Source organism: Cryptomeria japonica, chromosome 4, assembly GCF_030272615.1.
Source record: "Cryptomeria japonica chromosome 4, Sugi_1.0, whole genome shotgun sequence".
NCBI classification, from domain to species: Eukaryota; Viridiplantae; Streptophyta; class Pinopsida; order Cupressales; family Cupressaceae; genus Cryptomeria; species Cryptomeria japonica.
The window spans coordinates 321,716,584-321,738,297 of NC_081408.1; the positions used below are offsets into that span (position 1 = coordinate 321,716,584).

General features: G+C 33.1%; 1 protein-coding gene across 1 annotated transcript; it reads right to left on the reverse strand.

Moving 5' to 3' along the window:
• Positions 1-2,211: 2,211 nt before the first annotated feature.
• Positions 2,212-21,528, reverse strand: LOC131041676 (uncharacterized). The gene is made up of 16 exons (XM_059219137.1): positions 20,573-21,528; positions 20,299-20,433; positions 20,055-20,197; positions 19,730-19,940; positions 19,378-19,612; positions 19,122-19,199; positions 18,885-19,038; positions 18,180-18,511; positions 4,739-5,517; positions 4,465-4,599; positions 4,221-4,363; positions 3,896-4,106; positions 3,544-3,778; positions 3,288-3,365; positions 3,051-3,204; positions 2,212-2,710 (listed from the first exon to the last, which is right to left on the reverse strand). The coding sequence occupies exons 1-16, from the start codon at positions 21,360-21,362 to the stop codon at positions 2,375-2,377; spliced, it is 4,149 nt and encodes a 1,382-aa protein (XP_059075120.1). The 5' UTR covers positions 21,363-21,528; the 3' UTR covers positions 2,212-2,374.
• Positions 21,529-21,714: the final 186 nt, after the last annotated feature.

Consider the following 21,714-nt stretch of genomic DNA (forward strand, 5'->3'; position numbering starts at 1 on the left):
TACTAGAGGAATCAAGGAGCTTTTAACACTTTCAACACATGTTGAAAGGAATCTCTAGCAGAGGCTCTCATCTAGCACTTTCAAGTTGCATGGAAGAATTTTATTTGTAAGATGATCGGGCAATGGCGCCCATTACTTTTCAAGAAGGGAGTAATGATCAAATATAAGTCAGGGTATTAAATATTTTAATCTTTAATTTTTATTCTCATATAAATGTAATAACCTTTCAATATTGGATTGTCTTTTCGACTTCCGATGAGGACATAAATGTAGTGGTTGTTCATTTTTTTTGAAAGATTATAAATAAGCTCAATTCGAATCCAATTGCAAGGAGTTGGAGAGTTATAGAGTTACAGAGTTATAGGCATACAACTCTTAGGACAAATTTGCAAAGCTATGACATGCATCTCGTCTGCTGAGTTAGCCAATTTGTATCAGCTCTCATGAAGTCCATAGGTATACGCTCCTTCACAAGATTGCCTAAATTGTACAGGCTCGGGCATACAACTCTCTTTTACAAAATTTGCCCAAATTGGATAGATTCCAAGCATGCAACTTTCTTTTACAAAGTTTTCCCAAATTGGATAGATTCCAAGCATACAACTCTCTTTTACAGAGTTTGCCCAAATTGGATAGATTCAAGGGTAGACAACTCTCTTTCACAAAGTTTGTCAAAAATTGTATGGTTCTTACATATTTTCAATGAAATGAAATTTTATATGATTTATTATGTGTTTACAATACCACAAATTCTGCTTTGGGTATTGTCCTCTGAATTGACAAAATAATTTAGATCACACTATACCAAGAAAAAAAACTATAGAACTGTATTATAGAAAACACTGCCCAAAAACTGAGAGATAGAGAATGTGTATTATTTTTGCATATTAAATTAAATTCTTATTCAATAATACGGAACTATTTTTTAATTTTATCATATTTTTCCAAAAAGACAACGTTAAACTATGTGCAAAGTCCTTGACCATGGAGAACAATGAGACAACATCTCATACAATATGATTAAAGTAGCATGCAAAGGTAAATGAAAACACCCCCCTTGCCAGAAAAATGGGATGGACATCCATTTGATTGAGGAGCTACCCGACCATCAAAGAAACTAGTGACAAAAATATGACAAACATAGAATTTTTTAATAAATGACAAAAATATCAAAAATACAAAAATCTATCAATTTAATTCGTCAGAGAATCTTTTTCAGTTGCCTTTCATTGATTTAAGACATTCTAAGTCATTAATACAATAAGGAAGCTCTCATGGAGCGATACCTTTCACACAAACATAATATTTTTGTTTGTTTATTGATTTTTTTTTTTTCTATTTATACATATTTTAGTTTCTTTAATTATATTTGAATTAGAAGGAAAATAAATTATTACAAATTCTACAATTTTTAAAATTATACATGACCATTATTTAATTTTTAAGTCAAAAGTTTTGATTCATATTTGTTAAGTTGTATTTTACATGCATTTCACATATATGTACCTATCTCTCATTAGGAAGAATGGTTCACTTAATAACCATTGATTATTAGAGATGAATTCACGTGAGTCACTACTCAAGATATAAATCAATAAATTTGAATCCCACACTACGAAAATGAATCTTGATAAAATATGATTTAATATAAAATGAAAAATATCTCAAACTTTCATAATAAAAAATTAATACCATTAGACATCACACAGAAGATTGAAAACCTCAGCCCTATGCTTGATTTGCAGACTACCAAGGATGATGTCAACCGACTCAAGAACAAGATGGAGGCTTGGGAAGCCCAAATGGCAGGCCTTAACAAATTCCATGTGCCTTCGCGCTCACCCTCTCTCTACTGAGGAGGACAAGCAGGATGCTAGGGACCTCTACAAGTTCCTATCCAACGAATGAAACAGTGCCATGGATACCACTGGGTGCGCAAAGGCACCCCTGTAGTTTATTTTTGTTATATGCTATTGTTTCTGATTTCTAAAGACCTTGTTCCTTTTTACTGATAGTTGCTGTTAATGCTGTTATAGTGTTGTTTCTGCACTATGATTTTTAATAGTTTTGCTATGAAAAAGATCAGTACCCTTGTTCTCACTACTTTTATTAATAAAAAACAAATGATCACAAAAATATTATTATCTCAAATATTATTACTTCAGAAAATCATTGGTATAAATAACTACCACATAAATCCCATAGAAAAATTCTTAAAACTAACAATAAAATTGAGAATGTGCTTTAAATCCTCCAGTACTACGAATAGAAGATATGGATATGGATGGCTTAGAGAATTGACTACTCGGAAGAGTCAGAAAAGAGGACTATTCTTCACTTTTGTATAGAAGCCCCAGTCCTGGTTTTTCTAAGATCACCTAGGATTCGTTTCCGTGACAGAAGTTTCATTTACTGTAAAAATACCAGATGTAGATGATGTGGTCGTCCCCGACCTTGACTTTGATCTTGATGTTGAAGCAAGGCTTCTGCTCCTTGTTAGGAAAGCGGGCTCTGCTGGAATGGGCAACGCTATTGAACTGTTTGAGATCATCACAGTAATATCAGACATGAGTGGACGGAGTTTTGCATCAGCTTGAACACATACAAGCCCGACATGAATGCATCTCAAAGCTTGCTCCTGGGGGCATTCTTCTGATATTGTTGGATCCACCATCTCTGGTGTATTTCCACCTTTGTACAGTCTCCATGCCTACACCACACATCATCAATTCAGTTATATGGTAAAAATGTTAACCAAGTTAAAATGTTTTGTGACAAGAGATTTCTAGAAACAATTGTTTCTAAATTAAATCAAATTAACGATTTTGAATCAAATTAAAGATTTTGAATGATGTTCTTGATAACATTCTATTCTATGATACATCATCAGAATAAAGATAGCCAAAAGAATTCAAATATATTTGGATTCTCTTGGCTCTCTTCATCCCATAATGGGTGATCCAAAATGTTTCAAAAATATTTCATACAATTTAATCCAAAAATAACATTATCTCAAACTAAAATGAGGGATAGCAAATTGATGTTCTCACCCATTCTACTAAGGTTTGCGTCCCTTTTAATATATGGATATGATCTGTATTTTTCTTTCCGCTGACAATCTCAAGCAATAGCACTCCAAAGCTATAAACGTCGGCTTTAACAGAGAGCCGCCCTCGCATTGCATACTCTGGAGCCATGTAACCACTGCAATGAACATTCACTCATTTAAAAGCTTAACAATCATCCTTAAGTAATACATACCACACCAAACATGTTGTGATCCTTACTATGTGCCTGCAATTCTTGTTTGGATGCTCTGGAGCTGCCCTTGCATTCCATACTCTGGAGTCATGTAATCGCTGCCGCTGTCATCAAAATTCATTTGTAAAATTTTAAACAATACAGTCTAAGTTTGGATTTGTTTAAATAATTCATCTAGAATCATACTATTAAATCTAACATTTAATCATTATCTCAAATAAAAACTTTATCAGTTTTTTTTTAAAATCAGAAATACTACACCGAACATCTTGTGATCCTTACTATGTGCCTGCAACTCTCGTTTGCATATGTGTCTCACCATCAGGAAAAAGTTTTGCAAGGCCAAAGTCAGCTATCTTTGGATTAAGCTTGTCATCGAGCAAAATATTGTTTGCTTTAATATCTCTGTGAATGATTCTCATCTGTGAATCTTCATGAAGGTAGAGAAGGCCGCGAGCAATTCCAATGATAATATTATAACGTTTTTGCCAATCTAGCAGCCTACACGTTTCTGGATCTGTTACCCCAGTTCTAAAACTTTCTGTCATCTCTCTAAAACAACGTTGCAATACGAAAGAGAAAATAGAGGTCCAGATGTGAATGAGCATGAACAATCAAATTAACTGTAACTTACCGAAAAGGAAGGTGTCAAGGCTCTTGTTGGGAAAATACTCATAAACAATCAACCTTTCGTCTCCCTCGGTGCAACATCCCAACAGTTTAACAAGGTTTCGGTGCTGAACATTGGCCACAAGCTTCACTTCGTTCATAAATTGTTCATTACCCTGTGTGGACTTCGCAGACAGTTTTTTCACTGCTATTTCCTTTCCCTCTTTAGTTCTTCCCTGAAAGATGAAAACAAAATTGGAGCTCTCTGTCTCTTTAAGCAGACTTCCTAGTCTATGAAAACACCATGAATATTTCTTCAGGACAAAGATATATACAGAGTAGACCTTTACCTTGTACACGACACCAAAACCACCTTCTCCAAGCTTTTTATTTTCATGAAAATTTTCAGTGGCTTCTGCCAGTTCTTCCAAGCTGAAGAAAAAATGTTTGTCCTGTTGAAGTAACCCGATCTCCGGAGAAAATCCATGCCTGTCTGTAGAGTCAGAAACATGGGTAAGCATAGAGGATCAAATGTTACAGTAAACCAAACAAAAACGAATACAAGAACAAAGAGATTAAAATCGGAAGGAACACCTTCATTACGAGTCACTGTTCCACCGAAAATGGCAGATATGAGTCTTTTTCTCATAGCAATCAAACAAATGAGTAACGCCATAATCATTCCTCCCACCAGCCCCAGTATTAGAGGCAGTGATTTTGAGGATTTCTCTGTATTACAAATCTTTATTGTTATTAATTAATGAAATCCAAGAGATCAGGATCCATCACAGATCTACCCAGTGAAAATCTAACAAACATGTTCAAAAGAATAATTGTAGAAAACAAAAAATTAAGTTGGCAGATTTACCAGTTGATGTTTGTGGTGATGAAGGTGAGGGTGAGGATAAATCCAGCAAGGGCATAAAAAAAGGGTTTATCTCATATCTCACTATGCAGCTTCCTGACATAGCCCGAGCTCCTTGTTGCGATGAACAGCATTCCTCCAATTCTTGTCTTGCTTGAGACAAACAGGTAGTACAATCCTTGATGGATAAATCTGTCCAGCACTGGGCTAGCCCGTACACCACTTCAAACCCATACACCTGATCGGAAGTAAAGTAGGCCGTTCCAACAGCAAATAGATTATTTGTAGCTTCTCCAGACAAATTGAGGAGAAGACCAGAGGTCGTAGATATGAAACCCTGCACATTGCTTGAGATATTTTGTCCGTTCTCCAGCAGCTCGAAGGTGGTATCTAATGCTGAGCTGAAATTGGTATTATCATAGCGCAAGAAACAGTTATCCATCCACACCCTTACACCTTTGTCGTTGCCGCAATTTCTTAGAGCAACACTGTATGCCTGTCTTGAACAATTTGAGCATTTCTCCGCTGAAGCATTACCAAAACACTGGAGCAGACCATAGACTGTATCGGGAGATTGCCCACTGGAAGACTTCCTAAACCCTTCAACTGCATTCTCGGAAAGATCATTGATAACTGTATTCAAGTTCTGGGAGTATGTACTCAAATTTGTGTACGTTGAAGCATTATTGCACACAGGCCATGGAAAGTCACATATGACTAAAGGGAAAATCATTAGCAATAGCAAAACAAGGAGCAATTTTTTTTCCCCCATCTGTATAATTCTGAAAGAGCATCCAGAATTAGTAAATAGACATGCACAACCAATCCAGAAACAGCATATAAAGAAATATAATTTGGGTTGTGGCATAAAGCTGATCTCACTGATGTATAATTTGTCAATGGTCAATGGAAATGGATTTTTTTATAATCTATTGAACGATTCATTTTTGGGTCAACAAATGATTTATAACATATGAAACTATCATAGTCTATCCCAAAAACACAAACACACATAATCTATCTCTATAAGATTTAAACTTACAACTCTTTTTTTTTTTTTTTTCCAAAATACAAATTCTCCATCATTAAACCAAAACTGAAAGTCTAGCCTTACTCTCCATTTTCAAGATTGTGTATAGTGTCCTACCCTCAACAGTACCTAAATCACAGACTTAAAACGAGCGAATTGGGCAGGTGGGAGAACTGGTAAGATTACCTTTTCATGTCACGGAAGGGCCAATGGATCTTTTATAATATTTTTGATAGCAAACTTGGTCTCCTTTGCTGTGCGCTACTTGCGTGTTTTATAATGCAAAAGTATTACAAGTTGTAGGTAATGTGCCCATGACCACCCATCTGGCGGCTGCCATTAAAGGGAGTTTACAGTGGGTGAAATGAGTACCCATTGAATTAGTTTGAGTGGTATGTGAACAGTGAGGAATCTTTCATATAATTGCTTGATCAAACTTTGGCTGGATTGCGGATAACATCTTCCTCAAGTGGGAGTCAGTTGCGCGAGTGACGATGTCAAATGAATTTCCTAATATGGAAAATAATTTATATAGCAGTAAAAAATAAATTTATCTGTTCGTAATAATGTTTGTAGGTGTTCTTACAACCACAGTATTATGGAAAGAACCTCTCTATAACAATCTGTGCTTGTAATTGAGGAAGAAATTGACGATAGTGGAAGACGATAAAAGCAAGAGTAATTGACATGGTTGAAAGGAGTGGTGGAAGATCAAAATGTGTGCAAGAGCATGAGAGCACACAAGTTGATTGCGATAGCTAACAAACTTGAAAACTTCGAATTTCTTTTCTAGACGCTTGCAATATAATTCACTGACAATGCTAATTATTTGGCTGGTTGATTGATCCGATGCTAATCATGTACATGGCCTCATTGAGGCAAATATTTTTTAATTTTTTCATGTCTATTAATATATTGTCAAAGTGATTCTTTATGTAGGTTTGGAATATTGTGAATACTTTGTCACATTTGTTAGTAATCTAATATATTTTTCTTGTATTTTCACATATCAAATAATTATAGTATTATTATACTGTTAAATATATTTCATGCTTACCTGTGTACTATGCATAGAGGACAATTTTAAGTTAATATATACTGTTCATTGTGATTGAGGCTTTTCTTCCCATTAGTTTTATTCTATAGGCAACTATGCAATTCATCTTTGGGGCACTCAACATTTACTATTGTTTAGAAGTACTTAGTTGTATAGTTTAAAAAATAAAAAGAAGGGAATTTCAAATAACTTTCTTAATGGACATTAATAATATATTAATTAGATTTTCATGTGTACAATTTTATATTTGTTGATCATAAAATTTTGGAATAAGAAAAATATGAAATGATTGTTTTTTAATTAGTACAATCAAACACCTATATGGTAATTATATGTTTTTATATTTTTTAGGAAAATTTTCTTAATAGAATGGTTCATTGAGCTTAATATTTTTCATATAATATGACAATATTCAAGGTCAATTTTATCATTGAGATTGCATATATAGATAAATTTCTATTTTATAAAATGTTAAACATTTAATGCTATAATTTTCATGGTTAAAATTGAAGAAAAGATCTTAACAAGAATTTGTTTATGTACCTATAAAAGTTGAGTATGGAGCATAATGTTCACTTGTTTTGTTTAGGTCTCTCAAATTTTGAAAAAACTAATTGATATAATTTTTATGAAAATTTTAGTAATCTTACCTTTTTTTTTTTTTTTTCCTATCTATTTATACTCTTCCTAGTTATTTTTAATAGTAATTCTAGTGATTTTTTATATAGCTTACTTTATTTTACATATATTTTTTAGAATATAGGTATGTTAGTTCAATATAAAATGATAAACATTTCTTTTATTGATGATTGTATATGGCATTCATAGACATATCTTTTGTTTTTTTGTGTTATATATAACATATTCAAATAGAAACACTCCTCATTGCATAGTCTTGAAGAAAGCTAGCAAACAAAAATATAGGAAATGAAAAATATTGATGAATGACAAAACAATAAAAATAAGAAGAATTCATTAATTCACATTTATAAAAAAAAAGTCTTTTTTAATTGTCTTTCATTGCTCTAGATGTTTTGAGTCATTGATGCCATAAGAAGGCTTCCTCCTTTTCATAGAGGGATTACCACTCACACACAAAAACTTTCTTTTTAGTTGTTTGTTACAATTAATTTTCCAATAATACATATTTTAGTTTTTTTAATTTTATGTCATAGTAGAAGAAAAAAAAAAAATCTTTCATTACAAAATTTGTAAACATATATTCAATTCAGTTATTTAATTTTTTAATTAGTACATTAACTCATATTTTATAATAGTGCTTTCAATTAATCTTTATCATTAACAAAAATAATTTATAGAACCGTCGCCTCCACCCTTCAAAGTATATTTCATTGTCTCATATCTTTTTTTCTCAACAATATTATTTCCAAAGTTGTATTCACTGCCCTCATGAAAGCACGAAACAAACTTTGACAACCCACCACATTGTGAGCACTTCTCATTCAAACAATAATTTCTATAAAAAAAAAAGCATCCATCATCTCTAAGGCATAAAAAATAGATCTAGCAAGTCTCCTAATGATATCGTAAATTGCATCACATCGCACTCCTACAACATATCATTAGTATGCATCGTAGAACAAATATATCATAACAAGTTCATGGTACATTAAAAACTTCACATAGTAGCAACAACAAGTATTACGAATCTTAAGAGTTACACAATAAAATGGATTCAAAGATTCAGAGGCCCTTTGCAATATTTGCAAAGTTGGATGTGTTTCACAAAAAAAATTGTACAATATCATTTGGCTTGATTTCAGGAATTGTTTGGGATGCGGTGTGCGGTCTTGGTTGTCGATGATTAACTTTAAAACATCCTTTACATTGTGTGATACTCTAGAATTAGAGTACCAAAATTGTTGAATTTCCTCCTTCACATTGTTGGTCAACTTCTTATCAACATGTGGAAGCCTCCCATCAAAATCCCATGTATCATGTTGAAGAGGATTATCAAGTCTTTCTCTTCTTGCAAGTGCTCTATCCAAATTTTTACAATTTATGTTCAAATCAACACAATTTTATCTCATAAAGTGAGTATTCCTCAAATGATTGCTTACTAAGGAGGTTGTAATCACTCTTCAAGTGACTCTCTTATCCTTTTCCTTGCTATTCTTTTCAATAGGATTGAGAGAATTAAAAAATATTTTTGACAATAATAAAATTTTTCTCCATCTTTTTGTTTGTATGAATCTTCAATTTGGCTTCTAATGGTCTCATCTTTTGCATCTTTAGCAATTGAACAAAAAGTTGGCATTGCTCGGTCAATGTCTTACTGCTAAAATATTGGTTGAAAATTTGTCTAGCTCACAATCAAATGGTTCGTGTTGACCTCTTGCCTTCAAGATTGGCAATAATGTTCTCATCAATTTCAAGTAACCATTTTGGGGTTCTTGAAGGTCTTGAATTTGGAATTTTTCTCTTATCCACGAGAGGGTCTTCAATTCTCATGTAATTCAGTGTTACATAATGTTCACTTGGCTGAACAATTCCACCTTGAATGTCAAAATTTCCCAAAATTTCAACTCTAATGTCAATTCCCAAATTTCACCTTCAATGTCAACACCCAAATTTTCACCTTCATTGTTGATTCCCACATTTTCATTCCTAAATTCAATATCATGTTGAACATTTTCAATATCTATTTTAACATTTTCATTCCCAATTTAAATATCATGTTCAACATTTCCAATCTCAAAATATACATTTTTATTTTCATTTTCAATAACTTGCTCAACATTTTCAAATTCAATTTCCTCTTCACTTGAAGTAACATTTGCAAAGGCTTCAACAATATTTGACATACCTTGTCTTCTCCTCCTATGACCTTCTCTATCTCTTTGTCTATATACTTCAATTTGCTCTTTTGAAAGCTATCTTTTAAGTTTATGCATTCCATAATTGTTTCTCTTCATTATACCTCCATAAAGATACTCTAAAATGATTGCCAATGATAAATTTGTCTACAAGAATCTCTCAAAAGATGAATTTTGTCATTGTCTATTTGAAAAAACATAATTGTCATTTGCAACATGAATGTATGGGACGTTGGAATGCACAAAACATCCTACAAACCTATTTTGTGTGGTCCACATATTCGATATCCGATTAAATCAGATATGCGATATTTATACATATTTTTTTGATGCTCCCCAAAATTCCAATTGGTGCCCTAATGGGAACAAATCAGATATCGGATAAATAGTTGATATCTAATTTCTTTACATATAGGAAAAGTGAGAGAGATAAGGGAGAGATAGGGAGAGGGATAGTGTGTGTGTGTGTGTGTGTGTGTGAGAGAGAGAGAGAGAGAGAGAGAGAGAGAGAGAGAGACAAAGACAAAGACAAAGAGAGACAAAGAGAGAAGGGGTAAGGGAGAGGGAGATGGTGAGAGAGAGTCAAAGAGAGGGTGAGGGTGAGAGAGAGAGAGGGGAAGGGGAAAGGGAGAGAGAGTGAGAGAAGGCGAGAGGGAGAGAGATAAGGTAATGAAGGAAAAAGGGAGAGGGAGAGGGTGTCCTAATGGGTCATCATATGACCCCCTTTAACATCCTAGTACACGACATGACCTAAGAAATCATATGGTTTCCTAAGGGGTCATATGGTGTTCTAACACATGTGTGGGCCCTTAGGGAACCATATGAACCCTAGCGACACCATATGACCCCTTACGATACCATATGACCCATTTTAACATCCTAGTACATGAGATGACCCCTTATGACACCGTATGACCACTTAGGATAATATGATGTCCTAATGGGTCATATAGTGTCCTAAGGGGACATATGGTGTTCTAACACATCTGTGGGACCTTGGGACACCATATGACCCCTAACAACACCATATGACCCCTTAGGGTGCCAAATGACCCCTTTTAACATCATAGTACATGACATGACCCCTTATGACACCATATGACCCCTTTGCCTTAGTGGTTGATGACTTTTTCTTAGTCGAATTTGATAAAAGAAAAATAGATTTTTAAGGACATTCTTAGCTTTCCAACAATATAAGGTTTTTCTTAGTTTGACTTCAATAAATAATTATTATTTATATTCTAATTGAATTCTGATTAAAGTCTTGATTGATAGGTTGATTGAAAAACACCCATAACTTTCAAACGGTATCACATTTTTTGAATTTGAAACATGCATCACATTCTATGCTTTGTCTATTATAGGATAAAAACTAAATTAAATTTCATAAAGTTTAGATCAAGTTAAGGTGGTCAAACGTATGAGTTTTTGAATTTCTAAAAAATTGCAGTAAAAAATTCATAATTAATTATTTACTTAAAAAAAATTTACAAAAGAAATATGTGTCACATCCGGACATGATTCTACTACTTATCTTAAAAATCTTATAAAAATCTTATGATTTGATTGTGGTTAGGGTGTTCAGACATACACCCACTTCATATCTTTTTCCTGAAATTTTAGTACTATTGCATTGAAATTTCAAAATTTCGTCAAATAGATTTTTTTTCAAAAACAAAACTAGTATCTTAGAAACTACATTCAATATGCTACAAATTCTCTTCTTACATATTTATAAAATAATGTTCATAACTTAATCAAAATTTCATGTCAAGTTGCATAACTTTATTTTTTTGAAATTTCATTATCACTTAAGACCCTGTTTTGGCCCACCATGATCTTGCACATACCCTAAAGTGAAGGGTCTTACAAATCTATGCTACATGTTCAAACATTTCACTAAGTTACCTCTACAAACATATTCTCTAAGTTACAAATGCCATGATACACTCTCAATATCTTTGTTAGAGCTATATATGTTCAACCCACTTAGTAACCTTGTTTCCAAATAGCTAAGTTCTTACATTTATTTATTTTAGTGGGGATGCAAAAATATCTAATGTGAAAACTCTCCCAATATATGGAGACCTCTTCATTTAGTTGATATTTCAACTCCTTTCACAAGATTGGAATCCTATATAATAGTAGTGGTATTTTGTGCTTGTGGTCATCCTCTTAGAGAGGGTAGTTGAATTCTTAGACAACACTAACTTCCTAGCATATAGTGAGAATTGTGAGATTTGCATATAGTGGGAATTGTGAGATTTCATGACCAATCCCTTTGGAGAAGCAAGCCAAATGGATGATAGCAAACATTAGTATGTTATATTGAAATCAAATGGATGTGCATAACTTTAGAGTAAAAAAAATTTAGTTGCTTTCTAGGAAAATAAATCTAATTATCCAAATCCTATTTAATCAAGTAGACAAATGAATTCTATTGTCTTGAGTGAGGATTTGAGATATAATGGGTACAATATTGATGAATATGGAATCATGCAAACCTCTTACTTATTTTGTGTGTTGCTATAAAAATCATATAACGAATGTAAGGCCATTCTATTATGATAATTTGATAAGTAAACTAATTAAATTTTGATTGAAGTGATCAGTTTTCCACAATCAATTATGCCTCTTTTTGTTCCTTTTGGATTCGATTGTGTTTGTATTAATTAAATTTTATTCGATGTTATGTACGTATATTAATGATTCAAATGATATTATATGATATACTTGTAAAAATGCACAATATTCAACCAAACAACAAATTCGAACATTTACCAGCATATGATAATGATGACACTGTAGTTGATAACCAAATATATTATTTATGTTGTGACGAAGGAACACTTATCAAATTCACACACACAAAACATCAATAATAATATTTTTTAATATATGAAAACTAATACACCTTCTTCTCTTTATTTAATGATGTAATTGGAATAAACACAAGAACCTAGGAATGATAAGAAGAGAGTTAAACTACTAAAGATACTTAAATAACAAATTAATAGTATTCTAATATGCATGAACTCACCTCGGTATTAGCTTTCTTGTTTGAATCTTCCATTCTACTAACAAGATAAATAAATACTACCTAATAACTTATAATATTATAACATGTCATCAAAATACATTAAATAAAAATATGTAATAAAAATATTAAATTAATATTTGAAAATATTGCAAATTTTCATGAAACGTCTTATTTTGTATTCACATAGGCATAATATTCATAAACATATTAAATCTCTTTGTCCTTTCTTTTCCATGGTGTAATCGAAATAGACATAAGAATTTAAGAATGATAAGAAGATAGTTAAATCATTAAAGATACTTTATAAAATTAATAATATTCTAACATTTATAAACTTGCCTCAATATTAACAATTGTACTTGACTTCTTCATTTTGCTAACAAAATAAATAAATATTATCAAATAATTTATAATATTTTAACATATCATCATGAAAGTTAAATAAAAATACATCATAAAATATATTAAATTAAGAAATTACCGAAATTAATTTTCATGAAAAGTCTCCGCTCCCATTTAAATTAAAAATATTTTAAAATCATTATCTATTCAATTAGTAACCATTTTCTCCTAATTTAAAATCCACGCAAAAAAATTGTCAAAATAAACCCAAAAAATGGTTCTATATTATTATATGCTCCCATTTTAGCATAGTTGATATAGATTATTTAGGACAAATTGGAGCAGGTGTTTTATAATATTTTTGACTAAAAAATGTCTGTTAATTTTTAGTGCGCTTTATTTAATATATTGTAAGACTATTATTAGTTGCGGATATCCTGCATACCGCTTATGTGGCGGCTGCCCAAAATGGTATACCATTTGGATAGGTTTGGGTGGTAAGGGAATATAGCACGTGCACTAGTGGACACAAAAGATGACTAGGGACCACTTAAAGAATATATAATTGAATTTTCACAAATTTTGTAATATTTTATTTGTGTCCTTTTACATTATAGCCAAATGTTTTTTTCAATTGAATATTATTAATTTTTTTTAGACAATACAAAAATATTATTATTAGATATTATATAATTGTTAATTGTCTCAATTCAAACACCATTTCATATATACATATAAAAAAATATTATAAACAAGTTTAATCATATCTTAGAATTATTGAGCTTCTCAATATGAGTATGTGAAGGAGCATGGTAGGTTAAAAAGTGGTGATGTGAAAAAATGCATTTTTTACGAATCAAAAAATGTGAAAATTTGTGTTGACTTTTTACTTAGGTTGGGTGTTAGTACATGTTGTCATGACAAACACCTAAACAAAACGATCCTATCGAATATGATTAAAAAATAAATTTAAAAAAAACACAAAATATTATATATATTAAGACGTAATAATATATAATTAATTAATATTTATTACATATAATAATATATTAATGATATCATAAGTTAAAAATAAAAGAAAACATCGAAAAAATAAAATTGACATAGGAAATAAATATCCATTTCATCATATATTCTACTATTAACCTTTTGAGATAAGATATAAATTAAAACAACATTACCACTATGATCAGAAATAAGTCAGGGTATTAAATATTTTAATCTTTAATTTTTGTTCTCATATAAATGTAATAACCTTTCAATACTGGATTGTCTTTTCGACTTCCGATGAGGACATAAATGTAGTAGTTGTTCAGTTTTTTTTGAAAGCTTATAAATAAGCTCAATTCGAATCCAATTGCAAGGAGTTGGAGAGTTATAGAGTTACAGAGTTATAGGCATACAACTCTTAGGACGAATTTGCAAATCTATGACATGCATCTCATCTGCTGAGTTAGCCAATTTGTATAAGCTCTCATGAAGTCCACATGCATACGCTCCTTCACAAGATTGCCGATATTGTATAGGCTCGGGAATACAACTCTCTTTTACAGAGTTTTCCCAAATTGGATAGATTCCAGGCATACTACTCTCTTTTATAGAGTTTGCCCAAATTGGATAGATTCAAGGGCACACAACTCTCTTTCACAGAGTTTGCCAAAAAATGTATGGTTCTTACATATTTTCAATGAAATGAAATTTATATGATTGATTATGTGTTTACAATACCACAAATTCTGTTTTGGGTATTGTCCTCTGAATTGACAAAATAATTCAGATCAGTGGTATCAGAGCCTAGTTCGATCATTTCAGATTCATCTACAAGCAAGTCTCCCTCCTAAATGAAGGGTGTTCTTTAAGATGGTCTATCTCCTCGAAAATCAATATGAATCTCATCAATGTAGATCTCAAAACCATGTCCATAATGATGATGAGCAACAATTCTTGGTTCTCCATGATGAGCCTACACGAGTGACTGCGACGACGATGGATCTACTAGTTCTTCTCTGTCATTTCATTCAATGAAGCTACCTCTTCCATATGGAGATAATCGATGCAAGTGGACACAAGTTGCGATGGAAGTAGAAGCGGCAGGGAGGTAGTCTCTTGTTGAAATTTGAAGGGCCAACACTACAATAAATGGAAGAAGAAGCTCTTCACGACAATGACAAAGCTCTTCATAATGGATGAAAGATAAGGCATACAAAATGCCCAAAAATTTCTAACTCAATTTCTTCTCACTAGTTTATTCTCTCCATAGGCCTCTATGGTCTCAACCGTTTTGTCTTCTCACTGTGTCCCTTGTTGCACACAAATATGTCAAATGTCAGAAGGTGCAATCTATTCACCACAGGAAAATAGTGAAGATAATGATATTACTATTGCTGAACCCTCTTTATTCTCATGAAAGCATGAAGCAAGAAGAAGGGAAGAAAGCATGAAGGAAGAAGAAGGGAAGAAAGTTATTGCATGTGATGTCACTCTAAATTACACTCACCTTAGGCTTTTGAAGATAATTCTTTTACTTGTATCATATGAAATATGGGGAGATGAGAATGCTACATTATCAAAATATTCCTTCTCACCTTATGAATTGGTGCAATCGCACACAACTTATTTTTCAAGAGCTAGTATCATTGTCCATGACAATGTTGTGCAAAACAGACTACAACATCCAAAAAGAATCAACTTGGTGTCTATTGTTGCATTCGCGAGGGGGCATAATCGAGTCTTCTTCAATGGCACAATGATCCTGATTACTAGAGGAATCAAGGAGCTTTTAACACTTTCAACACATGTTGAAAGGAATCTCTAGCAGAGGCTCTCATCTAGCACTTTCAAGTTGCATGCAAGAATTTTATTTGTAAGATGATCGGGCAATGGGGCCCATTACTTTTCAAGAAGGGAGTTTAATGATCAAATATAAGTCAGGGTATTAAATATTTTAATCTTTAATTTTTATTCTCATATAAATGTAATAACCTTTCAATATTGGATTGTCTTTTCGACTGCCGATGAGGACATAAATGTAGTGGTTGTTCATTTTTTTTTGAAAGCTTATAAATAAGCTCAATTCGAATCCAATTGCAAGGAGTTGGAGAGTTATAGAGTTACAGAGTTATAGGCATACAACTCTTAGGACAAATTTGCAAAGCTATGACATGCATCTCGTCTGCTGAGTTAGCCAATTTGTATAAGCTCTCATGAAGTCCACAGGCATACGCTCCTTCACAAGATTGCCTAAATTGTATAGGCTCGGGCATACAACTCTCTTTTAGAAAATTTGTCCAAATTGGATAGATTCCAGGCATGCAACTCTCTTTTATAGAGTTTTCCCAAATTGGATAAATTCCAGGCATACAACTCTCTTTTACAGAGTTTGCCCAAATTGGATAGATTCAAGGGTAGACAACTCTCTTTCACAGAGCTTGTCAAAAATTGTATGGCTCTTACATATTTTCAATTAAATGAAATTTTATATGATTTATTATGTGTTTACAATACCACAAATTCTGCTTTGGGTATTGTCCTCTGAATTGACAAAATAATTTAGATCACACTATACCAAGAAAAAAAACTATAGAACTGTATTATAGAAAACACTGCCCAAAAATTGAGAGATAGAGAATGTGTATTATTTTTGCATATTAAATTAAATTCTTATTCAATAATACGGAACTATTTTTTAATTTTATCATATTTTTCCAAAAAGACAACATTAAACTATGTGCAAAGTCCTTGACCATGGAGAACAATGAGACAACATCTCATACAATATGATTAAAGTAGCATGCAAAGGTAAATGAAAACACCCCCCTTGCCAGAAAAATGGGATGGACATCCATTTGATTGAGGAGCTACCCGGCCATCAAAGAAACTAGTGACAAAAATATGACAAACATAGAATTTTTTAATAAATGACAAAAATATCAAAAATACAAAAATCTATCAATTTAATTCGTCAAAGAGTCTTTTTCAGTTGCCTTTCATTGATTTAAGACATTCTAAGTCATTAATACAATAAGGAAGCTCTCATGGAGCGATACCTTTCACACAAACATAATATTTTTGTTTGTTTATTGATTTTTTTTTTTTTCTATTTATACATATTTTAGTTTCTTTAATTATATTTGATTTGGAAGCAAAATAAATTATTACAAATTCTACAATTTTTAAAATTATACATGACCATTATTTAATTTTTAAGTCAAAAGTTTTGATTCATATTTGTTAAGTTGTATTTTACATGCATTTCACATATATGTACCTATCTCTCATTAGGAAGAATGGTTCACTTAATAACCATTGATTATTAGAGATGAATTCACGTGAGTCACTACTCAAGATATAAATCAATAAATTTGAATCCCACACTACGAAAATGAATCTTGATAAAATATGATTTAATATAAAATGAAAAATATCTCAAACTTTCATAATAAAAAATTAATACCATTAGACATCACACAGAAGATTGAAAACCTCAGCCCTATGCTTGATTTGCAGACTACCAAGGATGATGTCAACCGACTCAAGAACAAGATGGAGGCTTGGGAAGCCCAAATGGCGGGCCTTAACAAATTCCATGTGCCTTCACGCTCACCCTCTCTCTACTAAGGAGGACAAGCAGGATGCTAGGGACCTCTACAAGTTCCTATCCAATGAATGAAACAGTGCCATGGATACCACTGGGTGCGCAAGGCACCCCTGTAGTTTATTTTTGTTATATGCTATTGTTTCTGATTTCTAAAGACCTTGTTCCTTTTTACTGATAGTTGCTGTTAATGCTGTTATAGTGTTGTTTCTGCACTATGATTTTTAATAGTTTTGCTATGAAAAAGATCAGTACCCTTGTTCTCACTACTTTTATTAATAAAAAACAAATGATCACAAAAATATTATTATCTCAAATATTATTACTTCAGAAAATCATTGGTATAAATAACTACCACATAAATCCCATAGAAAAATTCTTAAAACTAACAATAAAATTGAGAATGTGCTTTAAATCCTCCAGTACTACGAATAGAAGATATGGATATGGATGACTTAGAGAATTGACTACTCGGAAGAGTCAGAAAAGAGGACTATTCTTCACTTTTGTATAGAAGCCCCAGTCCTGGTTTTTCTAAGATCACCTAGGATTCGTTTCCGTGACAGAAGTTTCATTTACTGTAAAAATACCAGATGTAGATGATGTGGTCGTCCCTGACCTTGACTTTGATCTTGATGTTGAAGCAAGGCTTCTGCTCCTTGTTAGGAAAGCGGGCTCTGCTGGAATGGGCAACGCTATTGAACTGTTTGAGATCATCACAGTAATATCAGACATGAGTGGACGGAGTTTTGCATCAGCTTGAACACATACAAGCCCGATATGAATGCATCTCAAAGCTTGCTCCTGGGGGCATTCTTCTGATATTGTTGGATCCACCATCTCCAGTGTATTTCCACCTTTGTACAGTCTCCATGCCTACACCACACATCATTAATTCAGTTATATGGTAAAAATGTTAACCAAGTTAAATTGTTTTGTGACAAGAGATTTCAAGAAACAATTGTTTCTAAATTAAATCAAATTAACGATTTTTAATCAAATTAAAGATTTTGAATGATGTTCTTGATAACATTCTATTCTATGATACATCATCAGAATGAAGATAGCCAAAAGAACTCAAATATATGTGAAGTTGCAGGTCCAAACTATTCACATCTATTTGGATTCTCTTGGCTCTCTTCATCCCATAATGGGTGATCCAAAATGTTTCAAAAATATTTTATACAATTTAATCCAAAAATAACATTATCTCAAACTAAAATGAGGGATAGCAAATTGATGTTCTCACCCATTCTACTAAGGTTTGCGTCCCTTTTAATATATGGATATGATCTGTATTTTTCTTTCCGCTGACAATCTCAAGCAATAGCACTCCAAAGCTATAAACGTCGGCTTTAACAGAGAGCCGCCCTCGCATTGCATACTCTGGAGCCATGTAACCACTGCAATGAACATTCACTCATTTAAAAGCTTAACAATCATCCTTAAGTAATACATACCACACCAAACATGTTGTGATCCTTACTATGTGCCTGCAATTCTTGTTTGGATGCTCTGGAGCTGTCCTTGCATTCCATACTCTGGAGTCATGTAATCGCTGCCGCTGTCATCAAAATTCATTTGTAAAATTTTAAACAATACAGTCTAAGTTTGGATTTGTTCAAATAATTCATCTAGAATCATACTATTAAATCTAACATTTAATCATTATCTCAAATAAAAACTTTATCAGTTTTTTTTTAAAATCAGAAATACTACACCGAACATCTTGTGATCCTTACTATGTGCCTGCAACTCTCGTTTGCATATGTGTCTCACCATCAGGAAAAAGTTTTGCAAGGCCAAAGTCAGCTATCTTTGGATTAAGCTTGTCATCGAGCAAAATATTGTTTGCTTTAATATCTCTGTGAATGATTCTCATCTGTGAATCTTCATGAAGGTAGAGAAGGCCGCGAGCAATTCCAATGATAATATTATAACGTTTTTGCCAATCTAGCAGCCTACACGTTTTTGGATCTGTTACCCCAGTTCTAAAACTTTCTGTCATCTCTCTAAAACAACGTTGCAATACGAAAGAGAAAATAGAGGTCCAGATGTGAATGAGCATGAACAATCAAATTAACTGTAACTTACCGAAAAGGAAGGTGTCAAGGCTCTTGTTGGGAAAATACTCATAAACAATCAACCTTTCGTCTCCCTCGGTGCAACATCCCAACAGTTTAACAAGGTTTCGGTGCTGAACATTGGCCACAAGCTTCACTTCGTTCATAAATTGTTCATTACCCTGTGTGGACTTCGCAGACAGTTTTTTCACTGCTATTTCCTTTCCATCTTTAGTTCTTCCCTGAAAGATGAAAACAAAATTGGAGCTCTCTGTCTCTTTAAGCAAACTTCCTAGTCTATGAAAACACCATGAATATTTCTTCAGGACAAAGATATATACAGAGTAGACCTTTACCTTGTACACGACACCAAAACCACCTTCTCCAAGCTTTTTATTTTCATGAAAATTTTCAGTGGCTTCTGCCAGTTCTTCCAAGCTGAAGAAAAATTGTTGGTCCTGTTGAAGTAACCCGATCTCCGGAGAAAATCCATGCATGTCTGTAGAGTCAGAAACATGGGTAAGCATAGAGGATCGAATGTTACAGTAAACCAAACAAAAACGAATACAAGAACAAAGAGATTAAAATCGGAAGGAACACCTTCATTACGAGTCACTGTTCCACCGAAAATGGCAGATTTGAGTCTTTTCCTCATAGCAATCAAACAAATGAGTAACGCCATAATCATTCCTCCCACCAGCCCCAGTATTAGAGGCAGTGATTTTGACGATTTCTCTGCATTACAAATCTTTATTGTTATTAATTAATGAAATCCAAGAGATCAGGATCCATCACAGATCTACCCAGTGAAAATCTAACAAACATGTTCAAAAGAATAACTGTAGAAAACAAAAAATTAAGTGGGCAGATTTACCAGTTGATGTTTGTGGTGATGAAGGTGAGGGTGAGGATAAATCCAGCAAGGGCGTAAAAAAAGCGTTTTTCTCATATCTCACTATGCAGCTTCCTGACATAGCCCGAGCTCCTTGTTGCGATGAACAGCATTCCTCCAATTCTTGTCTTGCTTGAGACAAACAGGTAGTACAATCCTTGATGGATAAATCTGTCCAGCACTGGGCTAGCCCGTACACCACTTCAAACCCATACACCTGATCGGAAGTAAAGTAGGCCGTTCCAACAGCAAATAGATTATTTGTAGCTTCTCCAGACAAATTGAGGAGAAGACCAGAGGTCGTAGATATGAAACCCTGCACATTGCTTGAGATATTTTGTCCGTTCTCCAGCAGCTCGAAGGTGGTATCTAATGCTGAGCTGAAATTGGTATTATCATAGCGCAAGAAACAGTTATCCATCCACACCCTTACACCTTTGTCGTTGCCCCAATTTCTTAGAGCAACACTGTATGCCTGTCTTGAACAATTTGAGCATTTCTCCGCTGAAGCATTACCAAAACACTGGAGCAGACCATAGACTGTATCGGGAGATTGCCCACTGGAAGACTTCCTAAACCCTTCAACTGCATTCTGGGAAAGATCATTGATAACTGTATTCAAGTTCTGGGAGTATGTACTCAAATTTGTGTACGTTGAAGCATTATTGCACACAGGCCATGGAAAGTCACATATGACTAAAGGGAAAATCATTAGCAATAGCAAAACAAGGAGCACTTTTTTTTCCCCATCTGTATAATTCTGAAAGAGCATCCAGAATTAGCAAATAGACATGCACAACCAATCCAGAAACAGCATATAAAGAAATATAATTTGGGTTGTGGCATAAAGCTGATCTCACTGATGTATAATTTGTCAATGGTCAATGGAAATGGATTTTTTTATAATCTATTGAACGATTCATTTTTGGGTCAAGAAATGATTTATAACATATGAAACTATCACATAGTCTATCCCAAAGACACAAACACACATAATCTATCTCTATAAGATTTAAACTTATAACATTTTTTTTTTTTTTTCCAAAATACAAATTCTCCATCATTAAACCAAAACTGAAAGTCTAGCCTTACTCTCCATTTTCAAGATTGTGTATAGTGTCCTA